We start from the raw sequence: 26,674 nt of genomic DNA, 5'->3' as shown, positions 1-26,674 counted from the left end.
CTGTTTATGCAGATTTCTAATGAGGACATATTGCGGCTGTTGTATGAAGAGGCAAAATATAATGTTCTGGAGGGCAGGTATCCATGTGATCTAGAGGACTGTGAACTATTGGGTGGTCTGTCTTGCTGTTTGGAGCTAGGGCCATACAAGCAAGAAAAACATACACCCTCTACACTAAGGTATGTTGGTGTGTATGCGTCTTTATTCATATTACCATATGTGTTTTATGTCTAAACATGATGGCAGCACTGTACACGGGAGGAAGCCCCCTAGTAATGATCAGCGCTCACAGAAGCATAATCGCCGTGCCAGCGTCATGATGGAGACAGCCTAGGTCACCAGGCTGATACTTCTATATATGTCTATTAGGGCATGCTTGTAGTATATTATAATAGGTGCCCGAGGTGAGCCGAAGTTATACCATTACAGCTGGTTTGTGTCTCAGCACCCGGACTCCCACCGATCAAAACTTATTTGACATGTCACTTTATAAAACTCCTATTTTTTTCTGTACTGTGCAAAAGTTTTCCAAGATGTTTGGAAATGTAATATTTACTGGTCTTCTATAAGAACACTGCATTGTGCTGTTACTCTTACAGGCCACAGCTTGAGTCCTTTCTTCCTCTATATATGTGCAAAAAGAAGAACCGGATACTGAATGCATTTAGGAATAGAGGGAATCGGCAAGCAAGTTTTGAAGAGACTCTGGTGAACACATACAAATCGGCCACTGAAAATGTTACATCTGAAGACGGGGATGTCATTCACTGCAAAGAGTATTTGAAGAAATGCCATGAGCTTCCTTACTATGGGTAGGTGTGACCAGGAGGAATCGTTAATAACCAGCTTTATCCAAGCATCATAATAGTTAATAATCGACTCTTTCCAGAAATGTTTATTTGAGAAGGTTTAATATTGGCAGCAAGCATAAGAATTATAATAGTAAAGAGAGACCTTAGTCCATAGGTTTTCACATTCCAAATGAGAAGCAGTAATATTCATTGATTTTTATATCCTTTTGAGCGTGCAAATGCTCCTCATCACTCGAGTCCCAACATAAAAGCCATGATTCATTTACTTGCGTCTAGAAAGTAAGAGTAACACACAACGTTTCGTGGGTGTCACGTCCCCGATCTCAAGCTTGTTCACATCACACTGATGCACATGTTTTATGTGCTGCTAAACCCCTGTGATACCGAAAACCCTCCCACACTTAAAACAGAAGCATTAGGCAGGATTCACACGACCGTGTTACGTCCGTAAAGGACGGAACGTATTTCGGCTGCTAATCCCGGACCGAACACAGTGCAGGGAGCCGGGCTCCTAGCATCATAGTTATGTACGACGCTAGGAGTCCCTGCCTCTCCGTGGAACTACTGTCCCGTACTGAAAACATGATTACAGTATGGGACAGTTGTCCTGCAGCGAGGCAGGGACTCCTAGCATTGTACATAACTATGATGCTAGGAGCCCGGCTCCCGGCACTGTGTTGGGTCCGGGATTAGCGGCCGAAATACGTCCTTCCATTACGTACGTAACATGTTCGTGTGAACCCACTTTAAGAAACAACCTGCAGCATCACAGCTAGTTACAGTAAACTTTAAAGTTGCATATCTCATTCATACCCTTTTAAAGTTAACATTTCCAAATGCTGGATCCGGAACACTTCCCTTTGCAAGAGTCGCTTAGTATTAAGGTTTTCATTTCCTGAAATGGGATTAACCCGTTCAAGAACTTGCCAGCGTAAATCGCTGACATTGTGCCCTTTTTAAAAATAATAAATGGGTGATGTACACAATCGCCCTTAATGTTAGAATTACAATTTTGGCCGTTAAGACCTTGAAATGTAGCTCTCTTCAAAGTTCTCAACCTTGTTTGTTTGGAGGTAAGATCTTTCTTGGCTATATCTGCCTTGACTAAATTATGTATAGCTGTAAGGTTCTTCCTTCTTCCTCTTTCTTTCTTATAAGTACCCGCCGGTCAATGTGCATACAGTACAAAAATACGTCTCAAACAAATGTACTGAAAAGTACCTTAGCAGATCAATAAGTGTACATAACATCAAGAAAAAAATATTTTATGCCAAATTACCACAAGGCCCATCCCACTCAATTATCCTCTAACATACATTTCAATTATAAATGTACTGTTCTCTCCAAATCCAGAGTCAAGGGGGAAGAGATCCAACCATCCCAGATTTTTCCAAACTTGAGGGGGTATTTCCTATTACGGAATACTACTCTTTCAAATGAAATTGTTTTGTTAACTAGGGGTTTCCATTGTTCTATTGAGGGGGACCTCTCCGCCATCCATCTCATGGCAATAACCTTTCTAGCCATGAACAGCTTTTCTCTAAGGAAAATTCGTGCATTCCAACAGTCTTCCTGAAAAACAAACCCAACAGGCACACCTCTGGTGTTTTTGGTACAGGCAATGAAGTGATCCTAGTCAGGACAGAAATAACTTCTTCCCAGAAGGAACTGATCTAGGCACGCTCCCAAATAAGATGTATGAAATTTGCCTCGGGAGAGTGACATCTGTGACACTGAGTGTGGCAAACGGCCCATTCGGTGTGGTCTAATAGGAGTGAGATAGCTTTGATATGCTATGTATAGTTGGGATAATCTATTATTTACTAAAGAAGAAGCAAATAAATGTGAATCCAGTGCCTCAGACCTCTCCTCAAGTAAGGAGGGTATGGCCGTTTTCTAGGCAGCCTGTACAGGGAGATTTTTAGAGTAAATTTTTGCATTAAGGTGGTGTGTGTATATTGCTGAAATAATGCTTTTGGGTCCCTGGGTTTTAGGGATCACTATCAAAGGAAACTTCAATAAAGATAGTCTCTACATGAAATTGCGATAACGCATGTCTTAGGCCTCATTTACACGAGCGTGTGCGTTTTGCGCGCACAAAAAACGCAGCGTTTTGCGTGCGCAAAAGGCACTTGACAGCTCCGTGTGTCATCCGTGTATGATGCGCGGCTGCATGATTTTCGCGCAGCCGCCATCATAGAGATGAGGCTAGTCGACGTCAGTCACTGTCCATGGTGCTGAAAGAGTAATCTGATCGGCAGTAACTCTTTCCGCACCCTCGACAGTGCATTCCGATGACCATATCGAGTAACCTGTTTAAAAAAATAAGAGGTTCGTACTTACCGAGAACTTCCCGGCCGTTGCCTTGGTGACGCGTCCTTGGTGACGCGCCTCTCGACATCTGGCCCCACCTCCCTGGATGACGCGGCAGTCCATGTGACCGCTGCAGCCTGTGCTTGGCTTGTGATTGGCTGCAGCTGTCACTTGGACTGAATTGTCATCCCGGGAGGTCAGACTGGAGGAAGAAGCCGGGAGTTATCGGTAAGTCGGAACTTTTTTTTTTTTTACACGTTCACGTATATTGGAATCGGAAGTCACTGTCCAGGGTGCTGAAACAGTTTAACTCTTTCAGCACCCTGCACAGTGACTGTCTCCTGCCGGGTTCGGTCAAAACGAGTTCGGCCGAACCCGGTAAAGGTCTGTTCGCTCATGTGTAAGACACTCCGTTCGGATGTTTGTAAACAGAAAAGCACATGGTGCTTTTCTGTTTACATTCAGTTTGACAGCTCTTCCGTGCGACCTTCGTGGTTTTCACGCACCCATTGACTTCAATGGGTGCGTGATGCGCGAAAAACTCAGAATTTTAGAACATGTCGCGAGTTTTACGCAACGCACTCGCGCTGCGCAAAATTCACGCATCGTCTTTACTGCCCCATAGAGTAATATAGGTGCGTACGACACGCGTGAAAAGCACGAGCGTCGCACGCGCGTATATTACGCTCGTGTAAATGAGGCCTTAGGGTGTAGTCCAGATTTATAGCTGTAAACCATTTGTGTAAATGACATAAGTATGTTTTCCTTATATACATCAACTAGGCAGAGAATTTCTCTAGATTTCTGGGGAAACATTGGGTTGTCCCACATCGGGGTATCTACTGCCAAATCCCTAACCAAAATATCAACTTGGCTGCCTTCCACACTTGATGTGCAAGTCTCTGAAGCAATCGTAATTTCCCTCTAAACTGTGCGGGACTTTACAGGATAGGCCAAATGGTAGAATGCTTTATTACATGCCCCAAAGCATATTCGGAAAGGGGTTCTTGTATCGAGGTGAGCCATGTCTTCAAGTAGCGAAGCTGACCTCACAAGAAATAAATATAAAAATCCGGTAGCCCCAAACCTTTTTTTTTTTTTTTTTTTTTTTTTTTTTTTTTTTTTTGGATGCTATAGTGTAGTGGATGCTATAGTGGAGTAAGGGCAAGTTTCCTACGAGAGTTTCCCCAGACAAAATGGACATCAAGGAATGCAATTTATCAAAGACAGATCTGGGAAGAGTACCGTTTGCATGCTCCCGTAAATACAGGCCTTTTGGTAAAAGGATAATTTTTACCAAATTTACCCTGCCGGCTACTGAGAGAGGCAATGTCTTCCACGCCCTGAATTTCTGAATAAAGAGATCCTCTGGACGGTATATATTTTTAGCATGTAAACGAGTAGGGTTTTTCGTTTATAGATATGTTAAATATCTGGGAATATATTATATATAACAACTGGGTGATTATAATAAATATCCAGCCAATCTGCCTCCCACAGAGGCATTAGAGCAGACTTGGTCCAATTGATCAGGAGACCAGAGAAGGACCCAAATTGACTTACAATATTAATGGCCCTAGGAAGTGTAGTGTGTACTGCAGACCAAAAAAGAACCAGGTTATCCGCATACAGACAAATTCTACTCTCCCTATGTACGATTGTCACTCCTTTAAATACGGGGTCTTGGCGAATCTGAGTAGCAAGGGGTTTTATGGCCAAAGCGAACGAGAGGGGATAATGGGCACCCCTGTCTAGTTCCCCCTACTTAACGCAAAAAAGGTCGAACCAATTCCATTTACCAGTATGCTTGCTTACGGATTATTCTATAAAATGGATAGCCATTTAGAAAAACAGAGGCCAAATCTATCCAACACCGCATGTAAGTATCTCCATTCCACGGTATCGAAGACTTTGGCCGCGACAAGAGAAGCCAATGCCCATTGGTTGGATTTTGAACCCAGGACCCCAGTGTTGCAAGGCAACAGTGCTAACCCCTGAGCCTTAGTGCTGCCATACTTTTTCAAATCTCTTCCCACCTTTTGAAACCACCAGAATCCTACGGATATCTTCAGATGTGGTTTTCCCGGGAATAAAACCCGACTGATCCTCATGTATCAAGGAGGTGATAATAGCATGAAGTCTGTTCGCCAAAATTTAGGCCAGTAATTTATAATCTAGATTAAGTAGAGAAATCTGTCTATACGACCCGCATTCCATGGGGTTTTTGTCAGGTTTTAGCAGAATTATAATAGTGGGTTTGTATAAAGATATAGGTAAATTTAACCAATTCAAAATTTACTTTAATTCATTTGGTACATCTTAAGCAATTCAGGGCCAATGATCTCAAGGCATTTAGAATAAACTTCCAAAGGGAAGCCATCTTGTCTAGGCTATTTCCCATTAGACATGTCCCCTACAGCCCTTTTCAATTCTTCCAAAGTAATGCCACTGTCAAGGTGATGTAACGTCCGCAGTCGCAGACTCCTATCATCCTGCAGTCGTCTTCCTGCCCAGAGATGCCAGCAGATGCGGCCGCCCTATCCTGCAGTGACCACTGGGATGCGCGCTCGGGCTCATTCCTGGCCTTAATAGGCCAGAGCATACACATACTTTAGATTGACTGATTGCTCCCTGATCACCCTGGACTACAAGAAGGGCCCTGCTCCTTCCTTCATTGTCTGAGCATTGTTGTGTTTACTCGTGTTAGTCTTTGCAAATGGTCCCTTAGTGTTTTCCAGTTCCCAGTGTTCCCATTCCTGCTAGCTGTATCCCGTGCTACCTTGTTCCTGTTCCGTAGAGAGTTGGAGTTGTCGTATAATACGCCTGCTGTATTTCACCGCGCCTGCGGTGTGCCTGCTGCCAAGGTCCCAACAGAGCCTGCCATCGCTACTGTCTGTATTGCCACAGGTACCCTTATTCGAACTATTGACTTTGCCTTGGTATCCTGTTTGGCCAGCTACTATCCCGCTACAGCGATACGTCCCAGTGGGTCCACACACCCATCGTGACAGTTGATCCCTATGTTCTGAGGATAACTGCGGGAAAGTGATCCCCTCCAGCTACTCAAACAGTGCTCCATCCAAATACCTGCCTTGAGAAGCATACAGGTCAGCGTAGAACCTATGGAATCTGTTCCTAATCTGCTCTGCACTACTAAGCTCTTGACCATTCTGATTTAAGATTTTAAGAATGACTGGTGAAGATTGATTATTATGCACTAAATGTGCCAATACTCGACCGATTCCCCAATTCAAAGGCATTTTGTTTAAGGAACAACAATTTCCTATCACTTTTTTTTTTTTCTTTAAGTTGTAACAAATATAATCTACCCGCCTACATTCACTTTAGTCTATTCTCCCCAGATGGGTCAGTAGTAAAGGATGCTTCTAGTAATTTACAAGATGCGGCTAGTCCCTCCTCAACCGATCTAGATTCTTTTTTTGATGAAGGAAATTGTGGATTTCAGACACCCCCTCAGGTATGCTTTAAAAGTATCCCACTTAAGTAAGCTATTAGTCTCATCATGATGGATATCCAGAAATTGGGTCAACTGATCAGGAATGCGATCATTTGGACCGATCAGAGATATCCAAAAGGGATGAACTCTCCAGTTTTACTGGCTCCTCGATCATATAATTGAAGTATTGCCTGTAGAGGTGCATGATCCGAAACATTAGGTGGGGCATAGTCAATATTGGACAGCATAAAGCGGTCGAACCAAACATATCCATTCTAGATAGTGCTCCTATAGATGGAGTAAAGCATGAGAATTCCAAAGAATGAGGGTGTCTTACTCTCCACAATTCCATCCATTCCATCTCCTCCACCAACAAATGCAAGTTTGAGGAAGATCTTGGCACTGGAATACTACCCTGGGGCACAAATTTATCAAGAGCATATTAAAGTTCCACATACATAGAATTTTAAGCTCTGGATAATTGGAAGCAAAATTGGCAGCCAGTTGCAGCGTCTCCATGTTAGCAGGAGGTGGAACATACAGACCCAAGATCCCAAGAGATATACAATTTATATAAGCATGCACAAAAACATCTCTACCTTCTGGGTCCACAAGTGACCTAGATGCATCCCATCGTGATGAATTAACAATGAGACTCCTCGAGAGTAGGACGAATGCCAAGAGTGTCTTGCCCATTGAACCCACGGTTTCTCTAATCTATTGACCGTCTGCATTCAGATGCGTCTCCTGGAGACATAACGTGTGAGCCAAATTTCTTAAGGTGCACAATTACCACAAGTCTACGGGATTTACCAATACCACGGATATTCCACGACATCACTTTTAGTTCAGGCATGGAAGATTACACATACAGTATCCAGCAAGGCTATCTCCATAGTTACTGCACACGGCATACATGGTACAAGGGGGGCGGGGGGGTTTAGAACATTTGCAGTGTGTTAAAAAATTAGCAAGCGTTCTAACTAGTATCCAATACAACAAAACTAACCCCTGTAAGGGTAACTTTGGGAGGGATGTCCTCCCACATTTAGGAACTGTAATAGCCATTAGACGTGTGGTTTTAACTTGAGTACCTTGGCGTGTGTGTGGTGTGTGTGTGTGTACAAGATGGTAATTTTAATCTGCATAGAAATAAGACTGCAACATAATCTTCCCCAGCTAATTTATTAGTTAGACCAATTCACAGGTTATGTATAAGAAAAATTTAATCCAACGATAGACAGGAACCATCATTACAAATGTCAGCCAGGAAAAGTACAAGAACTATAGTGGTTACCCATCCTTACTCTCAGGTCAGGAAAATATCATAGTCATCATAACGTTACATGTTCCCGATCAATAGCAGTGGATGCAGCATTTGAAAGGTAACTGGTCGCAATGGCGTGAGCCTCCTGGCCACATAGTTAGCTATTCTTCAGCTTTCTTTGGGTCCCCAAAGAAGACTGTTTTACCCCCATTAGATATCCGGAGATGAGCTGGATAAGCTATTGAATAAGGGATGTTTAAATCCCACATTCGTTTTTTCACAGTAATAAATGTTGCCCGCTGCTTCTGCAATTCAGCCGAAAAATCCAGGAAATATCGAAACGTGTGAGTTCTCATATTGAATATCCTGCTGTTTCCGAGTCATCTGTAGGATCATATCCCAATCTTTCCAATTTTTAAGAGACGTGCTAACATAAGTCTTGGTGGTAAGCCAGGCTGTGGTGGTTTATACGGAACTCTATGGGCTCGTTCTAATGCAAAAACCAACGAGAAATGTGCCACCGGAAAGGTGCTCTGGAGCCATTGCTCAATAAAGGTTCTAGGCGTTGATCCCTCTACCCATTGCGGGAGCCCTATAATCCGAAGATTGTTTCTGCTCGAACGATTTTCGAAATCGTCACATTTCTGCTGCCACAGCTCCACTTTTTTTTTTTTTCTCCACCGCCGACAAGTGATCAGGGATGCGGGCAGTGTTGTCTTCAATAGTAAAAATGCGATGTTTCGTCTCCTTCACACTGTCCCTGAGCTTCTGAACATCATGGTGGAGCAATTCAAGATCCACCCTCACCTCTTCTATCTTTCAAGTCAGCGAGGTGGTAGACAAATTAATAGCCTGCAGCAGTTGTTCATTTACCTGCTATAGCGTTAGATCAGGGCCAGTATCAGTCTCCTCAGGTTGGTACGTAGAAGCACTCTGACCGCGTGGTGGTCTAGATCGCTGCATTTGGGAGGCCGCGGAGCCATTTTGAGTACTGTCCCTGACCATCTTTCAATTTCTCCGCCGCTGATGACACTTTCGTGGGACCCACGGTGCTAGACCGCAAGAGTACTCCGGGAGATCGGTCGGTCTGGGGTTAAGGTCAGGATAACTGATATAGCAGGCTACACACGGGAGCTCTCACTTCGCGTCTGCTCATGCAGCTATCAGGCCACGCCCCCCCCCCCCTATGACTCTATCTTTATGTAATGCAAATCGCATTTCCTTTCTAAACAATCCATATTTAGTTTCTTGTTTTCAAAGCCCCCAGCATTTCCATATTTTCCGCTTAATTTTCATTGTGTGTCTATCATATGTGGTCACAAACCCTAATTTTGTTATTTCTCTCCTTCTTTTTTTTTTTTTTTTTTTTCTCTATTGTCTCCAAAGTAACCGGAGATCCAATGAACTCAAACCATCTTCTTTGGAAATCTTCTTTTTTTTTTTTTCTCATATTTGTCACAAATATTCTCTTAGCCCTTGTAAATTGCCTCTTTGGTAGACTTTTAAAGATAAGTGGAACATGGAAACTATTACATTGAAGAAAGTTGTTCTGATCAGTGTTTTTACTCTATAATGTGGTCTCAAATTTCTCCCCTTGTCTTACTAATATCATCGACGAATCTTAGCCACTGTTTCAAATGTATCATGTGGTCAGACTTAAATAAAATTTGTTTCAATCATATTCCTAAATATATTTGCAAAAGTTAGAGCTGCAGAGAACCCCATTAAAGTCCCCTGGAGCTGCAAGCAAAATCTTTAATCAAAGTTGAAATAATTTTTTCTATTGAAATCCAATAGTGATATCACTTACATAAGCCTGTCCTTGCTCAAAGTATAGCTTTTCCCTGATTACATCAACTCCCTCCGCTTGAGTTATACTGGTATATAAGCTTTTAAGATGTAACGTGCACAAGAGTTTTACGTGGATCACTTTTCTTTTTTGTTAAATTCTTTATTTTAACAAACCTTTTCAATGCATACATAATGTAAAAGAGGTGAGGGGACGGGAGGAGCCTGCATCAATCAGGGTCAATAAACAATCATTAGTCAAATGATACAAAAAATGGAGGGGGCCGTTAAGGAAGGAGATGGGGAATACATAAACACCCATCTCGCCCTGGGGGGCACGTCAAGTCATCCTGGGAATGGGAAGTAGGCAAGTGAAATAATGAGGAAAAGATGAGCTATTAGGTATTCGTACTCCTGAGCATTTTGGTACACTATCCAGTGATGCCAGGTACGGAGAAATGCGTGGTCATTCATCTGAGGAGTGAGGTCCCCCTTGCGCTGGAAGTCGTCAACTTTTGGAAACCAGAGCTTGAGAGACGGGTGTTCTGAACGTCTCCACAGAGCCGGAATGCAGGCCCGTGCAGCATTAACCAGATGTAGGACCGGTATCGTTTATTTTTTTCATGGGAATGTCACTATGACAAAAGCAGGAATATGGCTGGCGTGAATGGGATAAAGAAGTCTTAGAAGGTGAAGGTAATTCTCCATGCTTGCCAGAAAGATTGCAGTACTGCGCAGTCCAGTCCCAAAATGTGTGGAGGATGGTGCCTTCAGTACGTTGACATTGCCAGCACTGTGACGAGATGTTGGGCATCATGGCATGCAAATTATCTGCGACACGATACCATCTAGAGAGAATTTTATAGCCTGATTCTTGGATGTGGCTGGATATAGAGGGGCCATGGCCAAAATTGTATAATCTCATAATTTTACTTTTCTGATAAGGATCGGTTCAGATCCCCCTCCCACTTAGAATGTTAGGGACAGGTCATGTCTCACTGAGCCCCTGTTAGGACATCCATGGGCATTTATCGCGAGCAAAGAAAGATTGAGAGGGGAGATGTAATTCTGGATCAAGTTTCAGAACTGTATTTTATCGTATTTTTAAGGCCCTGTGTAAGTGTGAACAGTTTTTTGCAAAAATGGATACAAATAAATGGCCAATGGTTATAATACCAATCTAACCTCCGATAGGATTGGACGTTCAGGAGGATCATAATGCTGGAATCCGGTTTGTTATGAATGATGGTTGAGAAGAGCAGCCGGTGGAGACTTTGTTGGTATCCAAATAAGCACCTTTAGTCACTATTTTGAGCTTTTTGATAAAAAGGAATGTCATTTGATGCATGCACCTGAGGTTACAATCCTACTGGCAAATTTTAAGTTGAATTGTTGTTTTTTCCAGATGTGCATTTTTTCAAGGAGAAGTGGACAAGCCCCCTCAAGGATTCCTCAACAGAAGTGGCCGTAAAACTGTATCAGTGGCCATTAATATGGATGGCGTGTCTGTTATAGACCGCAAGGAAAAGGTATTTTGTATTCGAGAATTTCATGTCCTCTGATATTTCATATTATACACAAGTCCTAAAAATTATTACATAGATCGATCTCCGACCTAGAATGCAAGTTTGACCGTTTTTCTTTTTCAAGGTAATTTATACACTCAGAGGCATAACTTGATTTTTCTGGGCCCTAGTGCAAAATTTGTAATCGCTTCACAAGAAATTTAGCTGGTATCGTCTTTAGGGAACTGTTGGGCCACCTTATGCACCAGTGTGACTGCAACCTCTTCACCTCCTATACTTACACCCCGAAAAATGCGCACAGCAATGTCACTGCACATGTAAATTTTTGCAGTTTTGTCACAGAACATAGAAAATGTAAGCAACTACAGGAAAAAAAAGTGATGTCACAGTACAGGTGTGGTACCCACTGTGTTTTATACCTGTGCTGTGACACTTATTTCTGTACAGGCATAATAAAGATGGTGATTTCAGTACGTCACCATGTTTACAAAGGTAGATGTGCTGCCAACAATGATGATGTGTTTTCGTTTTTTTTTTTTGTTTTTTTTTAAACTTTACGATCAAGCAGAGGAACAAGCGTTTGCGCGTTCATCTGCTGATCACTGCCCTGTTTACACAAGGCAATTATCGGTAATGAGCGTTCTGTGAATGATTTCTGCCCGATTTTTAATCTCCCAGTGTAAAACCTCCTTAAAGGGAACCTGTCACCAGCATTTCACCTATTGATCTTTACTTCTCCCTCACTGGCCGCTGCTATAAAAAGTTCATTGCCGTTATCCCCTCTCCTAAACTCCACCTCCGACTGTAAATAAAGGTCTGCATACATTTTGCGCCTTTTATCCTAATAATCCGGTGTCCCGTTGTGCGCACATATCAGAAGAGGACATCAGTGCACAAGCGTGGGATTTTGTGTGCTGGGGGAAGGCGCGGAGCTGTCAATCAAATGTAAGGAGGCGGGGTAAACTCGGAAAGACTTGGGGAATGAAGATATGACTCTTTTCTGCTCATTAGCATACGGTGTGGGAACACTAAAAAACTGAATACTAAAGCTACAGAGCCGACTAAGAAGACAATTATAGGTTATATAGAAATGATTTGTCACCCACTACCACTAGGTAGTGCTGGTTTAATAGGTGAAATGATGGTGACAGATTCCCTTTAAGTATTTATAATTGTCCACTCTTGACACCTTCTGTCCATTAATGGTAATCGAATTAATTTCCGGACTCCTCCTACTGAAGTCCATTACCATCTCTTGCGTTTTTCCAACATCTAAAGATGCACTGTCGCCACATTATAAATGCCCTATCTCTCCTAAATAATCTGAGTGGCGCTGTAATGTAGATAACTGTTTTTTATTTTGAGAAACGATAATTTTTGAGCAAGTTATGAACCATTTTAGATTTATGCTAATTAGATTCTTAATAGACCACTGGGCGTGTTTTACTTTTTACCAAGTGGGCGTTGTAAAGAGAAGTGTATGAGGCTGACCAATCAGAGTCATACACTTCTCATTGTTCCAGCCCAGCTTCTTTCACTGCACATTCACACTGGAACAATGAGAAGTGTATGACGCTGATTGGTCAGCATCATACACTTGTCTTTACAACGCCCACTTGGTAAAAAGTAAAATCACGCCCAGTTGGTCAAGAACTAATTAGCATAAATCTAAAATCGCTCATAACTTGCTAAAGAATGATCGTTGTTCAAAATAAAAACCACTGTTCTCTACATTACAGCGCCGATCAGATTATGTAGGAGATAGGGCATTTATAATCTGGTGACCGTGAAGCTTTAACACCAGACAGTTTTTTCCTTTGACCAGGTACAAAACTTTGCCACCTCTTACACCCAACCACCCCCTGAATTGTCTGAATGCTTTTGCAAGTAACAAGTAGGGGATATATATATATATATATATATATATATATATGTATGTGTGTGTGTGTGTGTGTGTGTATATATAATCTCCTTTTGTGCATCTAATCAGGTCATTTTGTCGACTTCTGTGAAGATATGTATGAACTCTGCCCATCTTGTACTTTCATTTTATTTTCAGGATGTTGAGAGCCTAAGACTGCCTAGGCCAAATTTTTTTTTTTTTTTAAATCAGACAAGTTTTTATTGAAAATACAACATGAATTATACATTCTTTTCATTTCTGATACAGTACAAAGAAATCAGTCAACAGGAGAAAAATCAAAGTAACAGCATAACATCTTGTGCTTAGAACAGGATTCCTGTAATTTACGTTACACTTTGCCTTTCATCATCATTAGTTGTACCAGTATATTTATCCCTTTCCCTAACCCTAACACCCGAACTCCCCCCCCCTCTCGCAGTACCTCCTCTGTTCCTTAATTCGCCAAATCCCTCCACCTCTTCCCTCCTTCCTGTATGCCAGCTCGTGATCTCACCATACCGTAAACATATATATGCGTCAGTCCACCTTCAAATCTCATCTAATGTGGCACATTACTATAGGTGTTCACCCATTTACTCCATTGCTTCTCATATTTATGCATTGCCCCTCTTTTTAGATATATTCGGTGTTCCAGTGATACCGTGTGATTAACATATCCTACTAGCTCAGCCACCTCCGGGGGATCCGCCTGCAGCCAATATTTTGCAATTAATTTCCTAGCATGATACAGAACCTTTTTTATAGCCAGTAATTCTACCCCATCTCCTCCTTCCTCCCCCATACAACCCAATAAAAAGATCTTAGGTTCCAGTGGGAAATCTCTACCATATACCCTAGCTACCATTCCTTTAACTGCATTCCAATATACATTCAGCCTCGGGCAACCCCAAAACATATGTTTTATATCTGCTCCATCAAACATACATCTGGGACACTCTTTTGTTGTTCTAATTTGCATTTGCCACAACACCTTAGGCGTCCTATACACCCTATGCAGCAGAAAGAGTTGCGACCTCCTGTGTGCTACACTAATAGAGATTATTTTGGGCGATCCGATTAATTCCTCCCATTCTTCATCTGTTATCATCCCTACATCCTCTTCCCATTTACGTCTAGTCTCCTCCAACGGATCTCCTAGGAATTTAGTAAGTAGCATACTATATAGCACCGAAATAAGTCCCCTAGTGTCCTGGGCCTCTAGCACTCGTTCCATCCCTCCCATAGTGGAGCAACTCAAATCCACCATCCTCTCTTGTGCCTGCATCGCATGCCTGAGCTGAAGATATTGGTAGAACCGCCTATGTGAGAGTCCAAACTCTTCCTGTAGCTGCGCAAAAAGCTTAAAAGTACCTCCTTCATATATCTGGTGCACATATCTGATCCCTGCTTGTTCCCAATCCTGAAATCCTTCCAAAATATTAACCTCCCATAGATATGGATTATCCCATAAAGGCATATAATTGGAGCATCCTGCAATCCCCAATATCTTCTTACTTTCCCACCAAACTTTATGTAGTAGTAGCAGAGTCGGTTTCCCTCTCGCCTCCCTCAGTAATTTATGCGATTCCATGGCCTCTAATACATTCGTTCTTTGACCCAGATAGTATACCAGTTTCCCACTAGAGTTCCAGTCCTCCCTATTCTTCCATCCTTTAAAGTGTTGTATTTGGGCTGCAAGATAGTATATCCACGCATTTGGAATAGCTAACCCCCCCTGTTCTGCTGGTAATTGTAACTTTTCCATTTTTATCCTGGGGACCCCCCTTTTCCACACTAAGTCCCTAAACAAATTATGTATTCTCCTGAACCAGTATTTAGGCAACCACACTGGGGCATTGTGCATAATATAGAGAACCTGGGGCATCAGGATCATTTTGATGAGATTTGCTCGTCCCAGTGCTGACAGCGGCAACCCAAGCCAGACTTTGGTCCTATCTGTTAATTTATTCATTAATGGTATCACGTTCAACTCAACAAAGTCCTGCACCCTCGCTGATACCGTAATCCCCAGATATTTAAATTTCCGTACACACGGTACTTCAGTTCCTCCAATCATCAATGGTGTATTCACTGGCTGGAGTGGTAACAACGCCGACTTACTCCAATTAATTTTCAACCCTGAAAACCTACCAAACCTCTCCAATATCGCCATTATCACTGGTAGTGAATGATCTATTTCCCCCAGGAACAGCAGTATATCATCCGCATATAGTGCTATACGCTCCTCCAACTCTCCACAACGAAACCCTTCTATCCCCGGATGTTGTCTTATCATATTTGCTAGTGGCTCAATCGCTAGCGCAAACAGTAACGGAGAAAGTGGGCACCCCTGTCTCGTCCCCCTCTCCAACCTAAAAGAGTCCGACATCCTTCCATTTGCTCTTACCCGAGCCACCGGTTCCTTATACAATAATTGTACCCATTTAATAAAATTCCTTCCAAAGCCCATCCGCTCCAATACAGCCCATAAGTAGCTCCATTCCACACTATCAAACGCCTTGGCAGCATCTAACGACAACACTGCTCTACACCGCCTATCCGGAGCATCTGTCTGCAAATTTAAGAAAAGTCTACGTAAGTTAACTGCTGTAGAACGTGCTGGCATAAATCCCGACTGATCCATCCCTACTATTGTAGTCACTACTCGCGACAACCTATTAGCCAGCACTTTAGCTAAGATTTTTATGTCTGTAGTCAACAGAGATATCGGTCTGTAAGAGTCAGGTTGTGTCCGATCTTTCCCATCTTTAGGAATCACAACTATAGCAGCTTCATACATTGTCTGCGGTAAACGCCCTCTGGCGAAACTATCCTGGAACACCTCCAGTAACTCTGGCAGAACCGCATCTCCATATGTTTTATACAGTTCAGTGGGTATACCATCTATCCCTGGGGCCTTTTCATTTGCCATAGAACTCACCGCTTCCTGTATTTCCTCTAAAGTAATAGATTCCTCCAACCCCTCCTTCTCTTCCTCTCCCAAAGTAACCCATGTCATTTCTGCCATATATGCTGACAGAAGATCCTCCGGATAGTCCACCTTAGTGCGATATAGTTCCTTATAAAATGATGTCAACACTCCTAGTATATCTCCTGTTTCCTCCACCAGAGCCCCACTTGCTGTCCTTAACTGATGTATGAACGCACTCTCCCGCGCCGGCCGTGCGATATTTGCTAACAACCTACCCGCCATTTCGCCCTCCTCATAGTATTTTTGCTGCAAAAACAATCTTTTATTAGCTGCCTGCTCTATCTGATGTTCCTTAAGCAATTTTTGAGCCGCCTTCCATTGAGCTAAAGTTTCCGCATTGTTATTGGTAATGTGGCTCACCTCTGTTATTGTCACCCGATCCGTCAAATGTTGACCCATTCGCCTTGTCTTAGTTTTTATGTGGGTGATCTCCCTTATATACACCCCTCTTATATTCGCCTTCATAGCATCCCACAGAATGTCTGTAGGAACCGTACCCTTATTAAATTCGAAGTACTCTCTCAAGCTCATAGTTATGGTCTCCTCCCCCACCAAGCGTATCCAAAATGGGTTGAGCCTCCAGTGCATTCTCAGCCCCCCCCCCGTCTGTACACCTATTCGGAGCTTTAGCAACATTGGAGAATGATCAGACAGCGATCGTGACAAATATTCCACCCCCTCCACACATTCCATCCCTATTCCATTATTAAACATTAAATCTATTCGGGACAGCGATCCATATGTAGATGATACACATGAGTATTGCGTAGTATGCGGCCACTTTGCCCGCCAGATATCCGTGAGCCCAACTTCCGTCATGTATTTGCCAAACCTTGTCAGACAAACATCTCCCCCCCCCCCCCGTTTGGAAATTTATCCCACCCTTTATCCATTATATTATTAAAATCTCCCATCAATATGGTCGGTACCATAGGCCAGCCAGCCAGTTTCTCCAACACCTCTCTCATTGGTACCACAGAGTACGGGGGTGGCACATACATCACCACAAGTATACATTCCCAATTAAACAATTTACAATGCACCCCCACATATCTCCCATCCCTATCTTTAAAGGAATCTAAACAGCTAAACGGTACATCTCTATGCACTAGGAGGCTAACCCCCCTCGAGTATGTAGAATGAAAAGAATGAAAGCTGTGTCGTATCCATACCCTATGTATCTGTTGCACCGTATCCGCCGTAAGATGAGTTTCCTGTAAGCCTATCACTCCAGCGGCCTTCCCTTTCAAATAATCAAATATAGCCCGCCTTTTAACTACCTCCCCCATACCTCTCACATTCCAGGACAACAGATTTACCCTACCCCCCATCTGGACATTTCTTGCTTTTGACAGTGGCTATTCCTATTACCTCCAGTGGCTATCTGAGTGTACTGCGTTGCAAACTCCCTTTCCCTCCAAAACCTCTCCCCTCCCCCCACCCTAACCCCCCCCAACTATCCATAAACATACCCTTCTAAGAGGGCCCGGGCTGGTGAAGAAAACTTCACCTCTATACAGCTTCCCACTCACTTTGTAAAAACACATTCTTTTTCCCTCTACTGTGTTAACCTCAAAAACCGAGAGCTTCCCGCTACCTCCTCCTCAATAAACAGTTAGTATTTTTAAATGACTCCAACATCTCAGTCTGCCCTTGAACTGACAGCACTTCCCTCCCCTCCAACCATCAATGACACATGAACTGCAGCCTAACCTTAGACCAACATAAAACTGCATAAAAACAAGGCCTTATGCCCTCATGTAACTCATCTTCCTCTTTTCATAGCAGAGTCCCTTCTTTAACCATCCGCCTGTTGATCACGCTGCCGCTTCCTCTCGATCGTGCCGTAGGCGATCATCATGACTGTCCAGCCATCTGAGTGCATCCTTCGGACTTTCAAAGAATTGCACGGATCCCAATGCCGCCACCCGTAGCTTTGCAGGATACAGCATAGAATATGGAACTCGATGATTCCTCAGCCGCCTTTTTATGTCCAGAAATTGCATCCTCCTCTTCTGAACTTCTGAAGAGAAATCCGGATAAAAAGACACCTTCACACCGTTCACCCGAATATCTTGCCTTTCCCGGGCTTTTCGAAGAATTATGTCTCTATCTTTATAATGGAGCAGCTTTACCAAAACAGGTCTCGGTGGCCGCCCAGGTGGACCAGGACGTGTGGGTACTCTATGAGCTCTTTCCACTGCAAATAATGGGGTCAGTGACTCTTTTCCAAAGACCTCCAATAGCCATTTTTCAAAAAAGGAATCCGGATTAGACCCTTCCACTTTTTCAGGGATTCCCACCATCCTCACATTATTTCGTCTTAAACGATTCTCCAAGTCATCAGTTTTAGACAAGAGATACTTTACATCCTCCGCCACCGCATTTACATCCCGTCTCATGGGCAGCATGCCATCTTCCAAGTTGCTGACTCGGCCCTCCACCGCTGTTGTGCGCTCTGCCACCTTCTGCAAATCATGGCGTATGATAGACAAATCCTCCTTGATTCCCCCCACCTGGCAAGTAAGCTTAGCCAGCGTAGTATTACTCAGGCTTACCGCCGAAAAAACATCTGCCAGCGTGGGGCCCGACTTGTCCAAGTTCTGCGTGCCTCCATTCAATCCTCCTCCTGAACCTCCTGGAGCGTCTCCTCCATTTTCCTCCTCCTCCTCTGACTCCATCTGTGCTCGCAGCGGCTCATATCTCGAGCCTGAGCTGCCAGCCTGCTCCTTCCCTCCATCCAACATTCCTCCAGCTGCCTCAGGTTTCATAGGGGCCTTCCTGGCAAAGCGTTCCAGCCTGGATGCTGCCGCCCCTCTCACATCTCTGCTCTCTGTATACGAGCACATGTCGGCGCCATCTTGCAGCCCCAGCTCACCGTCCTCTGCCGCCTTAGATTTCCTGGACCGGGTCATAACAGCCTCAATCAGCTCCAGAATTGTACCTGGAGGATCACCGTCTTCTCCCCTGTCACTACAGGTATGTCCGCGTTAGTATAGTGGAGTCTCAGGATGATTTCCAGGGTATCGGCAGCGGGAGCTCCGGTTCCTGCTTCCTCTCACATACGCCGCTAAGCCACGCCCCCCTAGGCCAAATTTTTAGCTATGAACTTGAATTTTGTATGCAATTTTTACAAAACATTACATTTTGATGCAAAATTGCATAAACGCGCTCGTGACTGTAAAGGGCTGGGTGGCGTTTTCACAATGTGTCGGGTGTCTACTTCCAGAAAATATGAGTATGGGATGTCCTATGATTTTTTTTATTTTATAATTCAGGCTTTATTTGCGTATTTGTCAAGTGTCAAAATTATCGCGTCAGTGAAAGGGTTAAGGGAATTGTTGGATATATTCCGAGGAATGTTTCCTCTTTGACATCGTATGTGTAAAATTACTTGTGAAAATTTTAAGGCTAGGTACCCACAGTGCAGATTTGCTGCAGATTTTGCACGTGTTGTTTTTTTTTAAGCCAAAAGCAGGAATGGCACTGAACCAAAATAAATATATAAATAAAAGCCTTCTAGGTCTGTTCTCCTGGATCCAATTCTGGTTTTGGCTTACAAAATCTGCACTCTCTGAACCCCAGCCTTAGGCCCCATGCACATGACCGTAAAAACTCCCGTAATTACGGGCCCATAGACTTCTATTGGCCACGGGTACCTCCCCGTATGCTTACGGGAAGGTGCCCGTGCCGTTGAAAAAGATAGAACATGTCCTATTTCAGGCCGTAAGAAGTCTATGGGGCTCCCGTAATTACGGGTGACTACGTGTGTACACCCGTAATTACGGGAGCGTTGCTAGGCGACGTCAGTAAATAGTCACTGTCCAGGGTGCTGAAAGAGTTAAACGATCGGCAGTAACTGTTTCAGCACCCTGGACAGTGGCTACTGATCACAATATAGATAAAGCTGTAAAAAAAAAATAGAAGTTCATACTTACCCAGAACTCCCTGCTTCTTCCTCTAGTCTGGCCTCCTGGGTTGACGTCCTGGCTGTCACGGTCACATGGACTGCGCGTTATCCAGGGAGGTCGGACTGGATGTTAAGAGAGGGACGCGTCACCCAGACAACGGCCGGGTAAGTATGAATTTCTTTTACTTTTATTACGGAAAGGGCTGCCCTTCTCTATCCTGCACTGATAGAGAGAAGGGCTGCCGATTAGTGCAGTGCAATTTTGCAGCCAAAAACGTGCCCGGAAATACGGGTGGAATACGGGTGACCAAATACCCGTATTTACGGGTGGACAAAAATACGGTCGTGTGCATGGGGCCTTACTGTTCAGGTTAGAAAATCAAAGCTTGTAAGGCACAGTGAGATTTCTATTGAGGAAATACAATATTGGCATGTTTAATCCATATTTTCGCCTATTGTTTCCATCCGTTTTTATCTTCGTTAAATAATTTTTTTTTAGGTTCTGAGTTTTGGATTTTACTGTCTTCTAGCACGTCCTTCTAAGTTTGAAGTTTTCCGAGCTGTCCTGGGATCACACATATCCAGATGAGGAAGAACACATTCTATGGCTTGAATTTGATGGAGACAATGAAGGAACGCCAGTAAATAAATTACTGAAAATATATTCTAAGCAGGTATTAATCATTTGAAATATCAGTAATATCTAGGCTTAGATCAGGGGATTCTTCATAATCAACTACAGATGTATTAAAGGGGTTGTGTCACGACCGACATTTATAGCATATCCACAAGCTATGCCGTAAATGTCTGATTGGTTTGGGTCTGACCGCTGGGACCCACATTGGTCCTGGCATCCCCACAGAATGTGAATTAGGTGGTGACCGAGCATGTGCAGTACAGGTTTATTCACATTGGGCACTCTGGAACCTCCGTGTATAGGTAATAAATGATGATGATGAGAAAACCCATTTAAGTAGGGCATTTAATATATAACTTTGTGGTTTTATAGCAGTTTGAAATTCAATACTATTTCCAACAGATAGTTTTAACCATATTCTATTAAAAAATTAAATGACGCTAGGGTTTGTTTTTTTTGTTACAGGCGGAGTTGATGAGTGGCTTGATAGATTATTGCATAGAGCTAAGTCAAGGTATTGACTTGCCCTCTCCAGACTCAACTCCTGGGAATTCACAAGTTTCTGAGAAACGCACCAAGCTACGCAGACAGGAAAGTGTCTTGTGTAATCGCATTAAAAATCTTACTACAATAGATTATGTGGATGATGGTAAGTCAAAAGTTAGCCATTACTGTGCCTCTTTATTGCCATGTCTCAGCTTTGTCATGTGAAGTGCAGCTCAACTCTGGAGCCGCACTCCTCACAAATTATTTGGAAACTGCTTCATTCCCTAATATTTTATTTTTAACAAAAGGCTTCTCAAACACAACAGCATGATGTTACTGACTCGACAGTTGAAGATTTGCAAATCGCTAACCTATGCCTTTCTGACAGACTCCCTACTGTGTAGTTTATGGGTCGGCATCCTTCAGCAATCCAGCTGTTCTGAAACTTCAACTCCCAGCATGCTCTGACAGCCAATGGTCTTATTATTCCAGGCAAAAGCTGTGAATTGCAATTTTACAACAACTGCAGGTTGCTAACCCCTGGTTTTCTGATTAAATGGTTGGAAATTACAAGTGGCAGTGGGAACAGATAAAGGTAGAATGGGGTTTAGGGGGCCCCGTTCTAGAGGTGGGTTCGGGTACCAGAGGTATCCTATGGATGTCATAAATATCTCTGATGGACAAACCCCTTTAAGAGACAGACCAGTAGGTAAATATAATTTCAAACTAAAGAAGTTGCAAAATATATCAATTGACAAAGAAATGTAACAAAAAATAATTAATATGTATATTTAGGTTCTAAATATGCATAACCAAGGTATATAAATATTATTAAAAAATTACTGAGTAATGGATCTAATTTACACTTGGAGATACAATTTATATATATATATAAGAAATTATGTCACTGACATGCAAAATTATACAAAAAAGCCTTGGAATATTACATACATTTTAGATGGAATTTGTCGGTTTAATTATTTTGAATATCTCATTTTGGAAAGCAGTCAGTAAAAATTACACACAGGAAAAAAAAATTCCCTTCAAAGGCAAGCTTTATATCTAGTATAGATATAGGAGATCTCCCCTCCAATTTAACCCCTTGGGGGTAACTAGTATCCAGTCAGAGAATCCAATAGGCTTCCCTATTATAGAAATGAATAGAGAAGCAAAAGGCACGGCGCCACAAGGTGCAGGTCAATGGGATAACAGGAGAGTCATAAACATGATCGGTTATGCTCACCTTGTAAGTATGTGATAAAGGCAGAGAATAATCAGTCCACTTCGTGCTGCTGCCAGGATCCAAAGCCTATAAACCAGACCGGTTACCGCTAATCAAACGTGGACAAAAAGGAAGCAAAAGGGAGGATCCTATAGGGCGCTGCTGCGTGGTTGTTTAAAGGTGGTCAATGATGATAGATATGAAAATATATAAGTAGATATTTATTAAATCATACAGGCTACGCGTTTCGACACTACCAGCGTCTTCCTCAGGCCGTAAAATATACATACAACGAGGTTATTTATATACTAACAAGGATCGAACAAACAGGAAGGGAATAAAGGTCATACAGGGGAAAGGTCAAAAGGTAAAAGTGACGTCATAGGTAGTACAGGTATCGGGGGATTATTTTAAAAGTTGTTAGCAAACAAATAACTGATTGTACCTAAGGGGAAGGAGATGAAAAGGATATTGATGTTGGTACCCTGAACAAATTCAAAAAATCGACATTCATAATTTAACATACATATAGTTACGATTGCGGTTAATTACAATCCATGTAGTGCGTCCTAAAAATGCCATTTAAAAAGTTATTTGGAGATTCATTAAAAGAAATTCATTTGCAAATTCGTTGAAAATACGTAACTTATGGGAACGGGAACAGTAATGGATGATAAAAAAAATATATATAATTAAATAAATAAATAAACACAGATGAATATATAAAGAAATTGCCAAATATTAGTATAATAAATAATTAATGAACAACAAAGTGACCTGTCGAGCAGGGGTTTTACTTAGTTTGTATGTTGTTAGAAAGAAGAAATTTTATGTATAATAAACAATGAAACCACTCAGGCACAAAAAACGGGTAAACGTACACGCAAGGTGTGACTGACAGCCGAATTCACCCAATGTGCGCCCTCACAGCCAGGACAGCAACGCGGGGCGAATGTACAGGCATCCACCAATACTCAGAAAGGATGGTTGTTGTATAAAAATATAATTATATATGAATTAAAAGTGCTTAAAAAAGAAAAACGTATAAGAGGAGCTTCACAGCTTCCGTTAGTAATTTGTTTGGATAGCACGGAAGTTGTCCTTGTTAACGGGATCAGAAAACAGCGATGTAAGTCAGGTTCACATTATTAACATTAGCGGTAGTATTTGTCTGTCATAAATAGCAGACAAATAAGAGTATTTTTAAAAAAGAATTATACATGTATAAAGGGAGATGAGATGATTATATCTCCCTGGCCGTTCTATATTTGGACAGCACTTTTTTACTTTATACCCCTCAAAGTAACAGTGCATACGACTTTCCTATTAACATATTATCGGGATCCTACCTCACGGGTGTTTGTCTGGATAACAGAGACGCCCAAAAGTGCTGTCCAAATATAGAACGGCCAGGGAGATATAATCATCTCATCTCCCTTTATACATGTATAATTCTTTTTTAAAAATACTCTTATTTGTCTGCTATTTATGACAGACAAATACTACCGCTAATGTTAATAATGTGAACCTGACTTACATCGCTGTTTTCTGATCCCGTTAACAAGGACAACTTCCGTGCTATCCCAACAAATTACTAACGGAAGCTGTGAAGATCCTCTTATACTTTTTTCTTTTTTAAGCACTTTTAATTCATATATAATTATATTTTTATACAACAACCATCCTTTCTGAGTATTGGTGGATGCCTGTACATTCGCCCCGCGTTGCTGTCCTGGCTGTGAGGGCGCACATTGGGTGAATTCGGCTGTCAGTCACACCTTGCGTGTACGTTTACCCGTTTTTTGTGCCTGAGTGGTTTCATTGTTTATTATACATAAAATTTCTTCTTTCTAACAACATACAAACTAAGTAAAACCCCTGCTCGACAGGTCACTTTGTTGTTCATTAATTATTTATTATACTAATATTTGGCAATTTCTTTATATATTCATCTGTGTTTATTTATTTATTTAATTATATATATTTTTTTTATCATCCATTACTGTTCCCGTTCCCATAAGTTACGTATTTTCAACGAATTTGCAAATGAATTTCTTTTAATGAATCTCCAAATAACTTTTTAAATGGCATTTTTAGGACGCACTACATGGATTGTAATTAACCGCAATCGTAACTATATGTATGTTAAATTATGAATGTCGATTTTTTGAATTTGTTCAGGGTACCAACATCAATATCCTTTTCATCTCCTTCCCCTTAGGTACAATCAGTTATTTGTTTGCTAACAACTTTTAAAATAATCCCCCGATACCTGTACTACCTATGACGTCACTTTTACCTTTTGACCTTTCCCCTGTATGACCTTTATTCCCTTCCTGTTTGTTCGATCCTTGTTAGTATATAAATAACCTCGTTGTATGTATATTTTACGGCCTGAGGAAGACGCTGGTACAGTGTCGAAACGCGTAGCCTGTATGATTTAATAAATATCTACTTATATATTTTCGTATCTATCATCATTGACCACCTTTAAACAACCATGCAGCAGCGCCCTATAGGATCCTCCCTTTTGCTTCCTATTATAGAGATGTCGCCTCCCCTGACAGATTTTCCCACTAGCTCGTCAGGGGAGGCGTCTCTAAAGGTTTTTTTTTCAAGAAATTGTTGTGCACTAGATGTTGCAGAGTGAAAATAGGAATTTTTCTATAGATATGCCAATATGTGGTGCCCAGCTTGTGCCACCAATTTATGGCACTTTTTTTTTTATGTTTTACAACTTTTTGCACAATAAAATTCCTTTCTATTTTTTCTGTCGCCATGTTGTAAGAGCCATAACTTTTTTATTTTTTTTCGTCGACCGCTGTATGAGGGTTTGTTTTTTTGCGAGACGGGCTATAGTTTTTATAGGAACCATTTTTGGATATATGACTTTTTGATCACTTTGTATTTCAATTTTTGGAAAACAAAGTTACAAAAAAAACAGCAATTCTGGCAGTATATTGTAGCTTTTTGGTTTTTTTTCCCTCAGTGTTCACTGCGCAGGACTAATAACATAATATTTTTATAGTTCAGGTCGTTACAGACGCGGCGATATCAAATGTATGGTTTATTTTATTTTTTTTCAATAATAAATGACTCTGATAAGGGAAAAAGGGTCTATTGTGTTTTATTTTATTACTTGAAACTTTTATTTTTTACTTTTATTTTTTACACTTTGGAGTGGAACATGCTTATATAATTGAAGCTCCGGTATGTCATCTAGCCATTCGGTGGAGCTGTGGTATAAAACTTGTACATTGGTGAAAACTATTACAAATGCTCAATATGCCATGTTTTACTAACTATGACTTCACTTTCCTTTTCAGGTACTGAAATTAAACGTGTGAAGCCTAAAAGAGCGGCATCATTTTTCAACCGACAGTCTACTCACGGCTATGCCTCTGTGCAGCCTTCGGAGACCCACGGGCAGAACTGACCTTTTGATACTGTAGATTGCAAAGCCAAAGACCAAAAGACTTTTAAAGCACTGAATCTTTAATATCCACTGTATGGACCAAGCCAAAAATGAAGAACATTAACAAATGTGCCTAATGATTTCACTGCTATGTCCAAAGGGATGGACCTTCAAGGTTGCCAGAAAGTAGCACTTACTCTGTAACGTTAGCTGTTCATTTTCTTATGTAGAAAGTGCCTTCAGATCTTAAAGCAAAAATATCTGTCCTGTGAACAATTGTGTTACTATATATCTCAAGTAGTCTCATGTGTGTTTGTTTTTGTGTCATACATAAAATATATCCCAGAAACCGTGAAAGAATTTATTATAAGACCATACCTGGGAATGTAGAGGCTAATAAATATTAAATTCATCACATTTTGTCCGACGCATTAAGGAATTTATAAATAAACTGGTGCACTAGTTCATTTTTACTATGTAAAAATAACATGATATTCAATTGATTCTGAATTGCAGCTTCAATTATACACTCCTGCTTTTCATATAAAGATATATAAATGCTGCAATAAATTGCTTATCACTGTTGCTATTTTCAAGTGTTGTCCATTATTTTACCAATATATCTCTCAACATTCCTCAGTATGTATCTGTCATCTGAAATTTTTGCGACGGAGTCTTTGATCTGAATTTAGCTTGCAGAAATCCATGCACATTCTGCAGAAACAGCTCATTTAGATGTATGGAACAGATTTTTAGTCTCACAAATTCCTGCAATAAATTTAATTTCTGCGTGTAATGGGTAAATTAAGGACTATAGGTTTAGAAAGTATAGTTTGTAATTGGATTGAGAATTGGCTCAGGGACCGTATCCAGACAGTTGTGGTCAATAAATCCTACTCTGAATGGTCCCTGGTAATAAGTGGTGTACCCCAGGGTTCAGTGCTGG

General features: G+C 41.7%; 1 protein-coding gene across 2 annotated transcripts in view; it reads left to right on the top strand.

Moving 5' to 3' along the window:
• FRMD8 (FERM domain containing 8) overlaps positions 1–26,313 on the top strand; it is a 38,321-nt gene extending 12,008 nt beyond the window's left edge. For both annotated transcript variants that reach the window (XM_075836938.1, XM_075836939.1), the window contains exons 6-11: positions 13–179; positions 600–812; positions 11,043–11,166; positions 20,499–20,642; positions 21,071–21,254; positions 25,640–26,313. In XM_075836938.1, coding sequence (XP_075693053.1) covers positions 13–179; positions 600–812; positions 11,043–11,166; positions 20,499–20,642; positions 21,071–21,254; positions 25,640–25,749 — 942 coding nt within the window. In that variant the 3' untranslated portion in view covers positions 25,750–26,313. The remainder of the gene's footprint in view (positions 1–12; positions 180–599; positions 813–11,042; positions 11,167–20,498; positions 20,643–21,070; positions 21,255–25,639) is intronic.
• Positions 26,314–26,674: the final 361 nt, after the last annotated feature.

This window comes from Rhinoderma darwinii, chromosome 9 (genome assembly GCF_050947455.1).
Source record: "Rhinoderma darwinii isolate aRhiDar2 chromosome 9, aRhiDar2.hap1, whole genome shotgun sequence".
In the NCBI taxonomy this organism is placed as follows: Eukaryota; Metazoa; Chordata; class Amphibia; order Anura; family Rhinodermatidae; genus Rhinoderma; species Rhinoderma darwinii.
The sequence above is the reverse complement of the archived record's forward strand: the minus strand, read 5'-3'. Positions and strand labels throughout refer to the sequence as shown.